Below are 16,590 nucleotides of genomic sequence, written 5' to 3'. Positions count from 1 at the left end.
GGCAAGTGGCCGCTTATGTTATCGGGCAATTCAAGAATAATGCGCAGGCGGCACCGTGCCAGGAATCCGGCTACGGTATCGCACGTACTCGCGGCCATCTGCCGTCAGCGCGCGCGATATGACATCAATAGCGTTTCAGGAGATTGCTGATGTTGTCGCAGCCAATCAAGAAGGCCGTCGCTGGCACTCGTTGAGCGCGTTTGTGTGTGTCCACGTCAGTCAGTGAGGGAGTGTGACACGGTGTCCGGCGCGCCGCGGCGACTCATCGCATTTCCTCGCCGCCGTCAGACAGTCGACTGGTCGGGTCGCCACGGAAACCTCAGCCGCGGGGCACGTGTCAGAACCGCAGGGAGAGAAAAGAGGAGACGATCTTTTTTTTCCTCCTTTTCCGCGCCTTTTTTTTTTCTTCAATCACCTTCCTCTTTTATCTCCTTTCCTTTTCACTTTTACTTTCGCCATCTTTTTTCTCGCCGCGTGCACTGCAAAAAGTCAATTTTAGGAAAGTTCAAAAAGGCGATAAGGCTTATCAATAATATCAAATAATATATATACACTGCAAAAAGTGCTAGATGCAAAAGAAAAATCTTGTTTTAAAAAAACCTTGATAAAAAGAAGACGCTACATTTATTATCTTGAAATAAATAAGCAAGATTTTTTTCGCTACACGATATTTTTTTCCTTTTAGACAGAAAATAGGAATATATTTCCTATTATAACCTTTTCTTAACTTTCTTAAAATTGACTTTTTGAAGTGTATATTAAAATATATTATTTAAAAAGGCAAAATATCTTGTGTAGCAAATACCATCTTAAGAAAAAAAATGCTTCTTTCAAGATATTTTTTTAATTAAGATTTCTTTGCTCAAAGCGATAATATATATATCCACATGTTAGGAATTTCTGACTGGATTTTGAACTCAAATCGTTCTTAAAAACAAACAAAAAAATATCCGCGTGTTCATCTCCTTGACTCCTTTCTTTGTATTCATGCATTTTTTGCAGCGTGCCTTTCTTCTCTTTCAATAATGGTCATCCACAGGTCCTTTTCCATAGTTAGGTCACGATGGCTCCCCTTTTCTCGAAGCTGCCCGAGTCATGAGCCTTCATGTGCATGTCCCCTTTGATTTTTTCTTTGCCAGAATTCCAGAGTTTCAATGTTTTTCTTGACACGTGGCCCATTTTGTGTTATTTCCCCTCTCTACAGATCATTTCCCGCTTCCTTATTGTGATGCTTTCTCGGGTAATAGGATTGATTTATCTGCGTAATTGAATTCCGGACTCGGAAGTACTGTCGTTCCTGTTGTCTTATTATTTATTCCACCTTGCTCGCTGATGATCACAGGCGAGAGTTTTTTTTTTCTCTCTCACCATCCGAATCCCAGGATGCAGTTCTTCTTTCCTCATCCTTCCTTCCTCCGCGCATTCCATTTCCCTCCCTCCTCCTGCTGAAAAAAAAACAAAACAAAGGCGGCTAATGGCGCGCTGACAGTGAGCCCGGTGATTGAATTCATTTAGCGTGCGCGATAATTGGCAGGCGGCGCGCACACACGCAGCCCGTCTATTCAGAGGACAGCTGTCAAATAACGAGCCGGAGAGAATGGCGTTTTATTGTCGAGAGGGAGGGAGAAGGAGACGCGAGCACCTGTTGTGGCGCGAGGGAGACGGAGAGTTCGTTTTCAGCGCGATGGCCGCGACGTTGGCCGTTTCAATTTAAACTTACAAAATTGGCTCCGAAGGAACCCATTAAAACCATTTTGGCTGTTCATAATAATCTGTTTGCAACGGTCAGCAGCAGCACCACCAAAAAAACGATGCGTCCCAGGGACGCACTTTGATTTGAAAGTATGACGCTTCGGGGGCAAGGGGACGCAGGCAAACAAGAGCACTGCATTTGACACAAGTGCTGTGCAATCCGTAATAAAGCACGCACAAGAATATCAACATACTGAGCGATGGAAAAAAAGTAAGAAAGGACAAATGTCAAAATGATGACATTTTTAACTCTCAGTGTTGCGGATGAGAAATGTTGTCGCACAATTACAATACTTTCATATTGTAACCCTTTTTTGAAGTGGACTTTTTGCGGTGTTGAATGCTGAGTCGCGCGCGTTGTTTTGTTTTTGTGGCGACAGAAGCCAGAGGAGGACGATCTGGTACTGACGCCGGACGGCACCCGCGAGTTTCTGACCTTTGAGATCCCGCTTAGCGACTCGGGCTCCGCCGGTTTGGGAGTCAGCGTCAAGGGGAACCGGTCCAAGGAGAACCACGCCGACCTGGGCATCTTCGTCAAATCCATCATCAACGGAGGGGCCGCGTGCAAGGTCGGTTCACCCTTGCTCTTTTCCTTTGAATATGCCCGTACGATATTTACCATTTGAAAATCAATAGCAAAATTCTGAACAATTAGCCGGTTAGCAACCGGTCATCTTTTTCAAGCTGACCCAGACGTAATATTGAAATTTCATAAGTAATCTCCACGTGGCTAAAAACGGACGAGTAGGTGATGAGTGCGGGCTTTCCGGGTGAAGAAAAGCAAACGGCGGTTGTTAGCCCAGTTTGGAATAACTTGTCAGCTAACATGCTAGAATAGTCGGCGTGTAGTCAGCGTCTGTTGTGATTCCTCATCCAGGATGGCCGCCTGCGCGTGAACGACCAGCTGATCGCCGTTAACAGTGAGTCGCTGTTGGGAAAAACCAACCAGGACGCCATGGAAACGTTGCGCAAGTCCATGTCCACCGAGGGAAACAAGCGTGGCATGATCCAGCTCATCGTAGCCAGACGCGTTGGCAAAAGGAGCCGGGTGGGTCATCCAAGCTCAACACAGATGAACTGAACACTTAAAACATTGGCGTCACGTGGCTCCGCGTATTTGGATTTTCAAAAAAATAGCAAACGAGGCGTCTTACTTTCCGGTTAGAACGATCGCTACCATAAAACTCATATTTGATAAGAAATTACGTCGCCAATGCACCAAACTTGATTTCTCTGCACATATTACACCGAAGGAAGTCATTAAAATCGCATTGACCAAGTGCCTCCGCAACTCATTCAGTGTAACCCTTACGGCGTGGCAGCGAGAGCCGAACGAGCAGGGCCAATCTTATTTTCTATTTTCGAAAAGCTGTCAGGCTGTCGGAGCGCGACCCCTCCTCCCGAAAAGCACAGGAAAGAACTCGACTGCCAAGCGAGCTGCTCCGCACGTCTTCTCCGTGTCTGCGATGCGGCGTTTGGACACGGCGTCAAAACCCGAGTCCCCCCCCCCCCCCCCCCCCCCCCCCCCCCCCGGCTGGCTTTGCGCACGCGAGCGCCCCTGGCGCGCTCGTCTTCCCTCAACCAAACTTTAGATTTCCCCTCGGCCCGTCCGCTAACTGAAAGCCCAATTCGAGCCCGCAGCTCTGTTTTGTTTTGACTCAACGTGTGCTGTGTGCACTTGGATGTCATTGTCTATTAGCTGCTCGTGCATGCATAAATTCAGGTTGAAGGCAGCGCGGCGGCCCGGCCGTGCTTCAGATACAGGGCTGCAAGTGATGCCGCGGGCTATTCCCGCGTCTCAATCCTTTTACGGGGGGGAGGGGGATGAATCCCCCTCTGCATGAGACATTACCCTGGAAAAATGGAGACAAACGTGTGACAATTATCAACAAGCCGGCAAAATCGTGGCGCCTTGCAAAACAAGTGACCTTCAGAAGAAGGAAAAGCTTGACACGCTTATATTTCGGTTTCATGACTTTATTCTCAGAATTCCGACATTGACATTACCAGAATTCCGCCCATAGATTTAGGTTTTTCAAGACAGATTTAAGATAAATGAGATTTAACCCTTGCACTAGAAAAAAAAACAAACTTATGGCATACTGTATATAACTTGTTTATAAGTCAAGGATGCTTGAAAAATTTGTTTGGGTTCATGCGATGTGCTTCCTGTGTAATGTCATTGCTAAAGCGCTAACAATGCGCAAACGTCAGATGCGACAAGCCAAACTTGTATGTTACCTATGTGTTTTTATGTGAATATGTGCAATGTTAGCCGGAGCTAATGTCAATTTTGATGTTTGTTTGTTGTACGGTGGTGTGGATGAAACAAGTAAAGATGAAAAGTGGAGACCCCGATGGCGCAGAAGATGAAGCGCAAAGTGGCGAGGGAACACCAGTTTGATTTCCCCAGTGGGATTTTCTTCTGATGAAAAAAATAACACTAGCCGGAGGCCAGGTTTAGAGTTGTTTTCTTTCCAAGTTAGCCTGCGGGGAGCGAGGGCGCATAATATTATGCGCAAAAGATTTTTGCACGTGACACGCACTTGACATGTAGAATCAAATCATGCGTTATTTACCTTCCTGCCCGCGGCTCGCCTCCCGAGGAGCCAATTTACAATCGCAAATGTTTGCATAAATCACATGCGTGACCGCCCCCCCATTCTCCATCCTTTTTCCATTTTCAAATTCAGCCGACTCGGAGCGGCCGCCTGACGGGATCCAGACCTTCCCGCCGCTTAATTATCCGCCTGAATATGCAACACCCCGCGCCGCGGCGAATCGCACCCCTAGCGCACCGGCGACTCCGAGCCGCCGTGCCCGTTCCTCCCGACCCCCCCCTGCCTCCTCGCTATTACCTCAGTTGGCCAAATTCATTAACTAGCTCATTTCAAGTCAAGAGCAACACACGGCGGTGCTTTGGATTACCCTCAAACTTGTCTTTCGCACCATAATATTAGGAACACCTTTCGGAATCATTCGGCGCTCCCTTTTACAATACAAAGTATTTGATTGATTACCGTATTTCTCCAAGTTTTTTAGGGGGGTACACTCATAACTCAGAATAAACAGACCCAATTTTTTCCACTTATCTGGTTTTGAATAACATGAATTTGAAGGTGAAATAAGTCATTTCCAAGGCTTAAAACCCTATTTCTCTGACTACAACTTTTTTTTTCCTTACTCTTTCATTCAACCAAACTTGACATCTTTTGAACATTTTTGACAACTTTGGCCCAAATTATTTTTTTGTTTTGTTTTATTTCCTCAAACAATTGCAAACGGGGTCCTTGGAAAATTTGTCCCTGACTCCAAAAGGTTTGAGACGCACCGGTCTAGACGGTAAATGCAGCAAACCGCACTCAATCAATATGGCCAATGATCCATTGGACACACATATACGGGGACACACACACACACTCCTACAGAGTCCAGCAATGTGTGTTTATGGATAAGAGGAGCGCAAAATGGTCAATTTGCGGGGCTACAGTCGAGTCTCATCACAAGTCCCGAGAGGAATTTGGCCAGCATGCTAGCAGGCTAATAAGAAGCCGGAACTCTAACGGGCACGTTGGAAATCCGTCCTCATCCATCTCGCTTATTACGCCGCTAGCGTTAGCATGCATACTTGCTGTCCCTTCATTGCTGTTCGAGTGAAACGCCCGCCGGTTTGAGTGAAGACTTTGTAGGAAATAAGGACAGCGGTAACGAGGCGCTAATACAAGAACAGACTGATGGCGTGGAAGAAGCTATATACATCTGAGGATGAAAGTGAAAAATACGTATTGTGTAGTGCAAAGCTTTAGAATTCATTCCATTTACGGCTCCGGTTAAAAATCAAACCTACGATACATAATTGACTCATTTTAAGATTCCCTTTATGATTGACTCCAAGCCTGACTCCAGTTAAGCTTTAGAATTCACTCCATTTACGATACGAGTTACTCCTTTTACAAAACTTACCTACAACACATAATTGACTCCTTTTATGACCCCTTTTATGATTCACTTCATATTATAAGCCTAACTCCGGCTAAGCTTTGGAATTCACTCCATTTACGATACGAGTTGCCCCATTTACGACTCCGATCAGAACACAATGAAGTCAATTCACCATACCGTCATTGACTGTATTTCATTACATTACAATTGACTCCAGCGGAATACCATTCACAATACGCTACTATTTGCTTGACTCCATTTTCGATAAGCTCTTACTCCATTTACATGACAGTGGAAATCAATAGCTTAAGTGCTTGTGGGTTGTTTTTTTTTTTTTGCCAGGAGGCCCCGGGGGGTCCGCTGGGACCTCAGCACGGCGATAATTCTTTGTCTCTGGATGAGCACGAACGACGTATCTCCCACTCCCTGTACGGCGCTCTGGAGGATCTAGACGACAACCTGATGCCCCGACAAGGCTTGATGCCGCGCACAGTTGGTAAGAACTTTGCTCTTCTGAGATTTTGCACCACGTAAAGCTCGGGTAGCATTTCTAAGCGGTGTGGAGGTCTTTAGTTCATCATATATGGTCATGCAAAGTAAACAGATGTGGAAATGGGATAGAAGTCCGTGGTGTTAGTGTCACGTAAATGTTTAGCAATCACTTGCAAGTGCACTCTACATGTTTTTGATTTGTGATACCGAAGGAAAAGCATACATATAAAACACTAGGAGGCTAAACTATTGCATAGATTGCCAAAACATGTCAAAGAATAAGCTGTCACTTCTAAACGCTTGCAAACGGGTTTTGCTTCTCGATATAGATCATTTACGCTTAAGACGCAGATGATAACAATTGCCCTAAAATTCAAATCTGAAAAATCATCAATAGCCCAAACGGTCAAAGCCCAATCATTGTTTTTGTAGCCTCGCCCCCCCCGGCAAGCGCTCATCCGCGCGACAGAATATGTCAACTCTGTTTTCATGCAAATTGCCCCTCGCTTGACATCGGCTGAATGTAAACAGCAAAAAATCTTTAGCCGCGGATGACAAAAAGCGATAATAGGTTAGGTTCGCTCACGCTTGACAAACGAGCCGGAGGACAAGATGGGGACCGCCGGTTCACTCGTCGCCATGGCAACAAGTGGAGAGCTAGATGTCTGTCTTCACTAGAAAAAAAAAAAAATCACCTGTGGGCGCCTCTGGGCCTTCAAAGTAAAAGTCCAGACGTCTTAAGCTGGAGGCTCTCCGACTTGACGCTCCTTCAGCATCCGAGACCTTTTTTTTTTCCCTCCATGTTCGCACTTCAGACTCCAAGTACCCCCCCCCAAAAAAAAAAAAAAAGATCCGGAGCAGGCGTGAAAGGCCAAATAAGGCCACCGAGACATTTTTACATTCCCAAGAGGAGAAAGAAGCTCAGAAATAAAAGACAAAGCCCCTAAAAGTTCAATAAGAAATTCAACAGTCAACTCTGACCATTGTTTGGCCTTCAAAAGCAGATTGCCGCTCCTTTGTCAGACATGACATACGAATGATTTCAAAACACACAACTTATTGACAAGAAATGAAAATAAATAATATCTTGTGGCTTGAAATTCTTGAAAAGCAGTTTTATCAGTGGGTCTGAACATTCTGTTTCTTGATGTCGCCAACTAGTGGCGTGGCATGCATGTTGCATTAGTTTCCCTTGTGCTTGTGCGGCGTCACTTTCACAACATGAAACTGGTTTTTACTTGCTTAGGTCTTTTCTGCCGTTAATGATCAGTCGAGCGATGACAAACGTATACTGTACGTAGCGTTTCTTGAAAATGCTAACAAAGGCAGCACCTGAGACCCATGAATTAATATCTTTCGAGGAACAATGGCTGACATTTCACTAGAGGAAAAAAAAAAAGGTGACAGGATTTTCTGAATAGAGCCGTAAAAAGGTGAGCGACATCCCTTCATTGTATTTCCCCCCTTTGCATAATTAGAAGGGAGCTTGTTGAATACATTTAGTCGCTCGCGTATTTTACCCGAGTCGTACACTTCACGTCAAGTATGAAGTACGATTGGCTGGTTTGAAATCAATAGAAATGCCTTTCCTTTGTTTTAATTGACCTTTTTAAACATGGAGCAACAACATAATTAATCAGAATGTAATGAAGTAAACGCCAGATTTCGTTTTTTATTCAGTTGGCTTCCTTAGAATGTTTTTTTTTTTATAGTGGACACGTAAGGCAACCTCAGCCACTCTCGTAGCTTCTATTCTATGCGCCTTATAGTTCGGAAAATACGGTAAATATTTGTAGTGATCACACAAGTCCCGCTTCCCGCTAGAACAACACACAGACACACACGCACTCACACATCCAATTTGGAAGTGGAGATTAAGCACAAAGTCTGGCATTGTGCGTATCACCGAAGGGTTTTAAGGCCGGCTTTTGGGCGGGAGAGAGCGCCGACTTATTTTCTTTTCCCGCCTCAGTCGGCGGGGAAGTTTTTATCTTGACGTGCGGCGGTGGCGCAGCTTGAATTAATCACGCTGTTGTGAAAAGGGAACGCCGCTGCGCCCGATGACAAACTCTCTAAGCTGATTAGCCGGCGTCACCTCGCCTTGCCTTTATCCGCCGTCCCCAATATGTTAGTTGCTTTAAAACGCCACCCTCTGCTTTTTTCTTGTTGTCTTGTTTCCTTTTTATTCTTCATCTTTTTCCCCGAGTTATTCTTGGGGTGTCTGCAGCGGCGGGCGAGCAGACTTTTCAGAATTTCGGAAGGGACTTTGTGTTCATCAATCGATCAATGTTTCCAGGCAACTACCAGCTTTCTCCGACAGTCAACATGCCGCAGGACGACACGGTCATCATCGAGGACGACGGGCCGCCACTCCGCCCCCCTCGCTTGTCCGACCAATCGTCGTCCAGCTCCCACGACGAAGTTGGAGGCGGCGTCTTCGGCGTCGACGTGACGCCGTCCTGGGCTCAAGAAATTGCCCCTTCCAAGGACAGGTGGCAAAGAAACACTTTTACAATATGAGCCTCAGATTACTTGCGTTCATATTTATTCATTATTGATTAGTTGACGTGTTGTGGAAATCATTATACGAGATAAAACACAATTTGGTTGGATTTATTGAACGTAAAAACACAATAAAATGGAAACAAAATTCAATTGAATTAAAAAACTAACATTTAATAAGGAAAAAGAGCAATGAGCATTATTTCGAATGAATTAAAAGCCGGTAATTGACAATATAAGAATGAACGTGGCTTTTCTTACATTTTAAAATGAGTGCAGATTTTTGAAATGTTGGATGATTTTAATTTAGCAAGTATTAAAGAAGTATTCAAGTGAGAGTTCTCTCATTTTTAAAATGACCAACTTTACCTTTTTTTAACCTCATTTCCCAGCAATCTTAACCTTTTTCAAATCAGACGTGACCGTGAAGCACCGCTGCGGAACGTTCATTTGTTTTTCCCGCCTAGCTCGCAGATTGCGGACGAGAGCCCCGGCGCCGACGCCGCCTTCCAGCGGGAAGGGTTCGGCCGCCAGAGCATGTCCGAGAAGCGCACCAAACAGTTTGGCGACGCCTCGCAGCTGGAGATCATCAAGACCCGCAAGTCCAAGAGCATGGACCTTGGTAGCTACTCCTCGCACGCAAACACTCCAAGCATTAGCCTTAGACCATAGGTGGCAAATTCCAGACCTCAAGGGCCGGTATCCTGCAAGTTTTCCGGTTTTCTCACACCTGAACACCTAATTTGAATGATGAGCTTATTAGCGAGCTCTGCGGGAGCCTGAAATTGATCCTAATCATTTGAATCAAGTGTGTTTGAGAGAAGAGGTTTGAAAACATGCAGGATACCGGCCCTCCAGGACTGCAATTCCACGCCGTTGCCTTAGCCATTCCTCAAAGCGATATTGTCCAGCGTGACTGAAAAGGTCTAGCATTCTTTGTGAAGTGCCGTAGGTCAGAGGTCCCCAACCGTCGGTCCGCAGCGTGGTACTGGTCCGCATGGGCCGTACCTGAAATAAGGATGTTTAGGAACCGATTTAGTTCGTCTCCTAACAGTTGTAGTATTTTAAGACTCATTTTATATTGGGTCCACAATAAAATCTCAAGCGTCGCCTGGCCCGTGGTGATAAAAAGGTTGGGGACCCCTGCTGTAGATGATCAGGGCTCAATCCGGACGGCCAAACATCAGGGCCACGCTAACATTTTTCCAAACTCTTCTAACGCCTCTTCTTCTTCAAACTCTTCCTCTGGCACAAAATCTGCTGGTTTCTTGACATCTCTCCCTCCTAAAAACGCATCCTGCCAACCATTAATAACTACAATAACTGCAACCTTCCATTGGCATTCCCCCTTCCGTTCGTGCTTCCGCTCACCTGCTACTTTAGCATGGCGTCCCGTCTGTAACGTTTGCGGCGTTTGCTGTGGCGGGATGTTGCATGAGGAATGTCAGGAGCACTAACTGAAGCCCCGAATCTTTTGCCCCCTCCCTCTCCTTCCCCGTCTTCCGCTTCCTTTAACAGTAGCCGACGAGATTAACCTCAGCCCTCGTCCCGACAACGGCACAGGTAAGGCCAGTAGCTAGTCGGAGCGCCACATGATATTGTAGCCCCTCAGACCTTCAGAGCTGCCGAATGACATCCGATCACATTTTTGACATTCTGAATATTACTGTAGTACCCCAAGTAGAGGACACAAGGCCAAAAGTATGGGTGCGTCTTAGAAACGGTAACTTAAAGATTAGAATTTTATCAAATAGTTTTATAAAAGAAGCGAGCGGCCTGAACCAATGTCCGAGTCCATCCTTGTTCAAATACAGGTATATTACTAAAACGAAGAGGATCACGTCAAGGTTTTGATGTCTCCAGCTGATTCAATAAAGAGCAGCATGTTTGGGGAATTACAGTACATAACTTCCGGATATGAACGCAAGAAAATATGAAGAGATTAGGAAGATGATATTTCTCGTGTTTTGCGATTGATTTGATATTGTCGCCAAAGTATTGGTGCGGTTTATGCACGGCGACATAGAAAATACCAGAATTTGACCCCAAAATCAAGGGTACGTCTTATGTTTGTGGAATTACGGTATCTTCTATTCTGAAAGATTCTCAGAGGCCCCATTACGTTAATCTCCTCTGAGCACGAGACGTCATTTGTGATTGATTGCTTTCCCCTTGAATTGAGCAGCTGACAAAGGACAATGAGCGGAGCTTTAATGGATTGCAGTGTTTTCCTTGAGAAATTCTCTTTGATCAAATTCAAATCAACGCGTCAATTTCAGCACAATACTTCTCACGACACTATGAGGTTCTCCTTACGACAATCCCTGCACCTGTCTTGACTAACACTGGCATGTCCAGCGCTTGGCTTTTTTATCTATGAAGTCCACCAGAGAGCCGATGGGCAGCCGGGATTTTTGAATAATTAAGTGACACCGAGGGTTGAGCTGAAGTTGCAAAACGACTTTATCTAGCTGGTAGAGGAACACATGAAAAGGGCTCATTACCTGGAGAAACCTTTTAGGTGGGGAAAGCTTGACACGTGTTTTGAAAGCTTCACTCAAAAAAAGATGTTTAGTTTAGTTTTTGTACACAACAATGTTGACACGTTGTGATTGAAACCACATTTCGCTGGGAGTTTGGATCTGAAAACGCCTCATTGGATTCTGACACTCCCATGCACATTTTCAGCACTTAAGTTTTTTGTTCTGATCATGCTGTATTTTTTATCTTGATCAGGCTGTATTTTATTTCTTGATGTGTTTTTGTGTGTGTGTGTGTGTGTTTGGCTGTACTTGTAATGAACTGTGTGTTCTTTGTACAAAAAAAACTAAACAAACCTTGAGTGACGTTTTCAAAAGATGCGTAAAGCTCTCCCACCGCCCACACAAAAGGTTTCTCCAGGTAATGAGACAATTTGCATGCGCGTTGCTCTCCCACCTAGATAGAGTTGCAACTTCAGTTCAACCCAAACAACAAAGATGGACGCTCACAGGTGATTTTGAATTCTGAAGTCCTCTCTGCCGATGGCTCTTTGTTGGACTGTGGGTAGAACTGCCATTTGGAAAATCTCTGATGCTAAAACAATCTTATTTTCGTCAAGATTATTGTATGTCAAAGAGTGACTTCAAAAAACAACCTGTTAGTTTTCGTCATTTTGTCCTCTTGACAAATATCTGCATGCAGCATCCCTTGTCATCTCCCGTCTTGTTGACGTGCGCGCCCTCCTCACGTTACTGTACAATCAAGCAGTGTTTGGCCACTCATAGTTATTATTTATTTTGCTTCCTCAGTTCAGCGGTTTCACGCAATAGCAACAAGCAGCATAACTTGCAAATAACGAGATGCGTGTTTCTGCAATGTTCAACCGATTTAGTCTGAACGTTCGTCGTTTCCTATTGCGTCGGAGGAACAACCCCATTGATTCCTCTCAGCTTCTTGAGCAGACACAATAGCTCTTGTTCACTTTTGAGGTCACCGTTAAAGATGATAGATTTTTGCCGCTTTTTTTTTTTAAGCAGCAGATGAGCTCGGTGTGGCTAATTATGCCACGCGTGCGCTCTGTCCTCGTTTAAGGCGACGCCTTGACAGCGAGTCATCCATCAATGTCTAGTCGGGAACCTTTCCAGCGACCTAACAGTGGCGGATTCGCTTGCTAATTATCGTGGCACACGTCAGTGCGCCGCCATGGTCGTGATGAGTCCGGACCATCCAAAAAGGAGATGGAAAACCATGCAGATGACAAATGTGGACCTTTTTATCGTCAAGGAAATATTTAGCAATTTTCCCACAATTTAAAAGAGCTCTCTCATGTCTTTGTGACATTTCTCTTGCACGCTGATGTCAAAGGACAAAGAATCAGAGAAAGTCTTACACGCGTGCGGCCCGGTACCAGTTGATCGGGGACCGGCGCTTGGGGACCCCTGCCCTACTCCAAAAACATTTTTCAGGAATAGAGACGGACCGTAAAATTGTGACACAGTTGTTTAATTTTGCACTCAATGGATGAGCCTATTTGGACGCAACTATATGCAATTGAAACGTCACCCTTTAAATTCATTACGGCTACATTGTCGCCAATAAAAGTTCTTGTGCGTGTTTATTGAAAGCAGCTGAGACTTTTTTTTCCACCCTACCGCATGAAACCCAAACTTTGTTTATGAGATTTTCAATCTCCTCTGGGATGACTGTAAAATCATCACGCGCCGGTAAATAACGCACGCTCTGTTTGACGGAGACCAAACAGGAAGTGACGACCTTCGGCTGGCTTCTTGTCCGTCATTTGTGTCAAAGTAGAAAGGAAGTCAAAGGTGAACCCAGACGCCAGACGGAAAGAGAGGAGAAATCTCGGCCCGTTTTTGAAACTTCCTCCGTTTTTCAGGAACGCCGCTCTTTTATCGCAACTTTTATTTTCAAGAGAAACCTCAAATTTAGACACGGCGCAAAAAAAAAATAAATTTTATGAGAAAAAGTGTATTATTTACATTTCTTAATAATAAAAAAATCTGAATGATAAATTCTGAAAAAAAGTGTATTATAAAAATGTCCGCAACATTTTTAACACAACATATTTGTCTTTCTGCATTTTTTATAAACATCCTTCGTTTTTCAGGAACGCCACTCAATTGTCATTTATTTTTTTACAATCCCCACCTTCCCTGCCTCCAATATATTTTTTACAAATACAACTTGTCTTTTCTAAATAAAAAGTCTATGATGATAATCCTATTTATTGCGCATGGAAAAGAGGCTTTGGATGTAAGGCGCATGTTTTCGTCAATAAGGTTCGTCCACGAGAGACGTGGGTCCATCGTTGGGCCTGAAAAAGTCCAGCTCCCTGGAAAGTCTCCAGACGGCCGTCGCCGAGGTGACGCTCAACGGCGACCTTCCTTTCCATCGGCCCCGCCCCCGCATCATCCGGGGCCGCGGCTGCAACGAGAGCTTCCGAGCCGCCATAGACAAGTCGTACGACCGGCCGGCGGCCGCCGAGGACGAAGACGAGGGCATGGAGACACGTAAGGGGACCGCCGCCGAGCCGCGCGCGTCTGCGCCGCCGGTCACGTGTTTTGTGCCCTCCGCAGCGGGCGGCGGCCGGCGCGTCGCCGCCCCCCGGCCAGAACCTCGGTCGCCACGTAAATTCCCGTCTCGTGCCTGAAACTTTGCATTGGGACGCGTGAGCGTGACGGCATCTTGGCTAACAACTAACCGTTGGGGTTGTGTTTGCCATGCCGGTAGCTCCTCATTAGCAATGCCGTGGAAACCACAACACACAGACTAATACGCGTGCATCTAAATGAAGTTTGGCTCAGTTTTAGGCTAGTTTTATGGCTCGGATCTTTCTAACCAGGAAGTAAAACGGCTCCTTTGCAGCTCAAGCGGTGGGCCACGCAACACGCATCCATTCATCTTCCTGACTTATTGGCACATTGGTGATTTATGAAGTTACTTCCCGGGAAAAGTTGCTTTCTATTTAAAGTTTCCTGCTGCGCTGTAAGTCTCAGGTACTTTCAAACCTCAAGTTTCCGGAAGGTTCCCGGACCGCCCGAAAGTTCCACCCCACGAGCGAGGGCTTGTTTTGTGCCCCGGAGCTTCGCACATGTAGAATATTACCAACTCAGCGCTTCGCAAAGGTCCCGCTTTCACGGCCGATGCCCGAACCTGTGTGTTTGACAGTGGAGGAAGACACGGAGGAAAGTTCTCGCTCGGGTCGGGATTCCGTGTCCACGGTGGCCGAGTTGACCCCTCTGTCGCCGGGCGAAGAGAGGACGACGGGGACCCTGGTCAACGGCAACGCCAAAGCCAAAGACGACAAGAAGAAGGACAAAGGCGACAAGGACAAGAAGAAGGGGGACGCGCAGAAGGACAAAGCAAAAGACAAGGGAAAAGCCAAGAAGGGAATGCTCAAAGGACTCGGAGACATGTTCAGGTAATACCATCGCGCGAATGCCATCGTATAGATGCTCTCTTTCCATCCGCCTCCGTCGAGCGCTGCTTGGTGTTCGGGCTCGATCAGGTTCGGGAAGCATCGGAAAGACGACAGGATGGATCGCAAAGGTTCCGGCAAATGGCGGCTGGAGGAGACTCGGGTTTCGGACGAGGAGACCCTGAAGATGAGGATGGAGCAAGAGAGGTTGGTTCGATTAGATATGACGTAACCCAAAAAAAATCCAAATATCATGTAAGGCGGTACATTCCTCCCGTAACAACAAACGCGGGCACGCCTCAAGTCGAGAATTCCGGAGGTGCGGCCAAATGTGCGGCGATTTACCCTTCGCGGTCTCTAACGAACATTCCCGGGGCGGGGCGGGGCGGAAGGATCCAGGCCAAGACGCGCGAGCTGCGCGAGCGCCAGGCGCGAGAACGGGACTACGCCGAGATCCCGGACGCGGGCCGCTCGCCGGACAGGTCCTCGGAGGACGAGCGCCCGTACGCCGGGGTCGGCCTCGTCGACGACCCCCGGCGGGGCGACGACCCCCGGCGGGGCGACGACCGCGACGGCTGCTCCCGCCTGCGCCAGCGCGGCCGCGCTCACCGCCATCCGGACTCCATCTACGCTCAAGTCGGCGAGGCGTGCCCCGAGACGGCGAGGCCCCCCTCCGCCGACAGGTAGGCCCGCTCCGCACCCGGAAGAAATCTGTTCAACAAAGGGATTGGGAACCGAAAATGCCAAAAACCAAAAATGGCAAATTTGGTATTTTAGTCAGACACTTGAAGTCAAATCAGCATCTGGCGGGCCCAATCGGGCCCCCGGGCCCCCGGGCCCTGACTTTGCCGTTCCCCATGTTGCCAACCTCACATTTATTTTGACGTAGATCATTTTCACTGTTTTTCCAGCCGAACATCCGCACTTGATATCTAGTTTGTATATTTTTGCATCTACAAATAGAGCTCCGACTTTTTTTTAATCTGCTCCTGATGAACGACGCCGTTTTTTTTTTGTTTTTTTTTGTCCCGCTGACCATCGGCATCCGCCGGCCGCCATTTTCGTGTTTATGACGGGACGGCCGGCCCGCAACCTTTTCACCGGTTCATGTTGGTATTTGCGTAAAAGGTCTGAGCGGGTGGCTTCTCTTGAGCCCGAGGCGCAAACAAGCACACCTGCGGGAGAAAGTAATCACAAAATGGCCGCTAAATGTCAGCACGCAATACAGCCTTGTCCACGGAATGAAACCTTTTCAACATCTGACCTTTTTTTTTTTTACTTTCTTCACGCTTTCGCTCGCTGACTGGCTGTCATATTTTCACGTTGTCGTTCTCCACTTGAAACGTAAGCCGTTTTATTTATTCCCCCGCCTCTTTGGCGCCGAATCCAGCATATGCCGTACGATTTCAAAAATTGTCGAAAATAGCGTCAACGTGCGAGTGAATTAACAAAGGCCTTGGAATAGCATCGCAACGGACGGCTCGAAATCATGCCAGTAGCTACGTTTACAAAGTCTGTTTTTGACACGCAGCTTCAAAAGATCTCAAGCGTTCCGCTTTTGTTGTTGTCGTTGCCACGGCAACGATGCAATAACAATGCGGTGCACGACGCCACAAGGATACCGTGTCCATTCCCGCCGTTACTCTCCTAAGCAAAATACCCCCCTCCCGAGATAGCAATACAGAACGTGGATATCCTGTGCGCCCCCTTAGCGGACAGGAAGTCTGTATGGTACGGGGGGTTTGTTTGTTAACTTGGGGGTCCAACATGACTAGTACAACATACGCGGTGTTACGTTTCATGGGAATGACTTTGGGATCCTTGTTGTTTTTTTTTCGCCCCGCCACAAATGGGAAAGCTTGTCATTGTTTGAAGACTTTTTTGCGATTGACGGCATCACGCTGACGTCAAAGTCTTCACCTTTCCCGGGAACCAATAGTCAGTGTTTGTTTGTCCGCCGTCAGGGAAAATGTTGGGAAAGT

General features: G+C 46.6%; 1 protein-coding gene across 7 annotated transcripts in view; it reads left to right on the top strand.

Annotated features, from left to right (window-relative positions):
- The window catches only part of pard3ab (par-3 family cell polarity regulator alpha, b), an 81,315-nt gene that overhangs the window by 50,796 nt on the left and 13,929 nt on the right, over positions 1 to 16,590 (top strand). For 6 of the 7 annotated variants that reach the window (XR_015867427.1, XR_015867428.1, XM_088429119.1 and 3 more), the window contains 10 exons: positions 2,133 to 2,321; positions 2,630 to 2,800; positions 6,037 to 6,190; positions 8,483 to 8,678; positions 9,156 to 9,310; positions 10,207 to 10,251; positions 13,470 to 13,700; positions 14,359 to 14,611; positions 14,699 to 14,815; positions 15,001 to 15,291. Coding sequence is in view for 5 of the 7 variants with exons in the window: in XM_088429119.1 (XP_088285245.1) it covers positions 2,133 to 2,321; positions 2,630 to 2,800; positions 6,037 to 6,190; positions 8,483 to 8,678; positions 9,156 to 9,310; positions 10,207 to 10,251; positions 13,470 to 13,700; positions 14,359 to 14,611; positions 14,699 to 14,815; positions 15,001 to 15,291 (1,802 nt within the window). In the remaining 2 variants the exon portion in view is untranslated. The remainder of the gene's footprint in view (positions 1 to 2,132; positions 2,322 to 2,629; positions 2,801 to 6,036; positions 6,191 to 8,482; positions 8,679 to 9,155; positions 9,311 to 10,206; positions 10,252 to 13,469; positions 13,701 to 14,358; positions 14,612 to 14,698; positions 14,816 to 15,000; positions 15,292 to 16,590) is intronic. The other variant, XM_088429121.1, reaches the window with a different exon arrangement.

Source organism: Hippichthys cyanospilos, chromosome 12, assembly GCF_059441005.1.
Source record: "Hippichthys cyanospilos isolate Australia breed blue-spotted pipefish chromosome 12, RoL_Hcya_1.0, whole genome shotgun sequence".
Lineage (NCBI taxonomy): Eukaryota > Metazoa > Chordata > Actinopteri > Syngnathiformes > Syngnathidae > Hippichthys > Hippichthys cyanospilos.
This window is presented reverse-complemented; position numbering and strand designations above follow the sequence as displayed.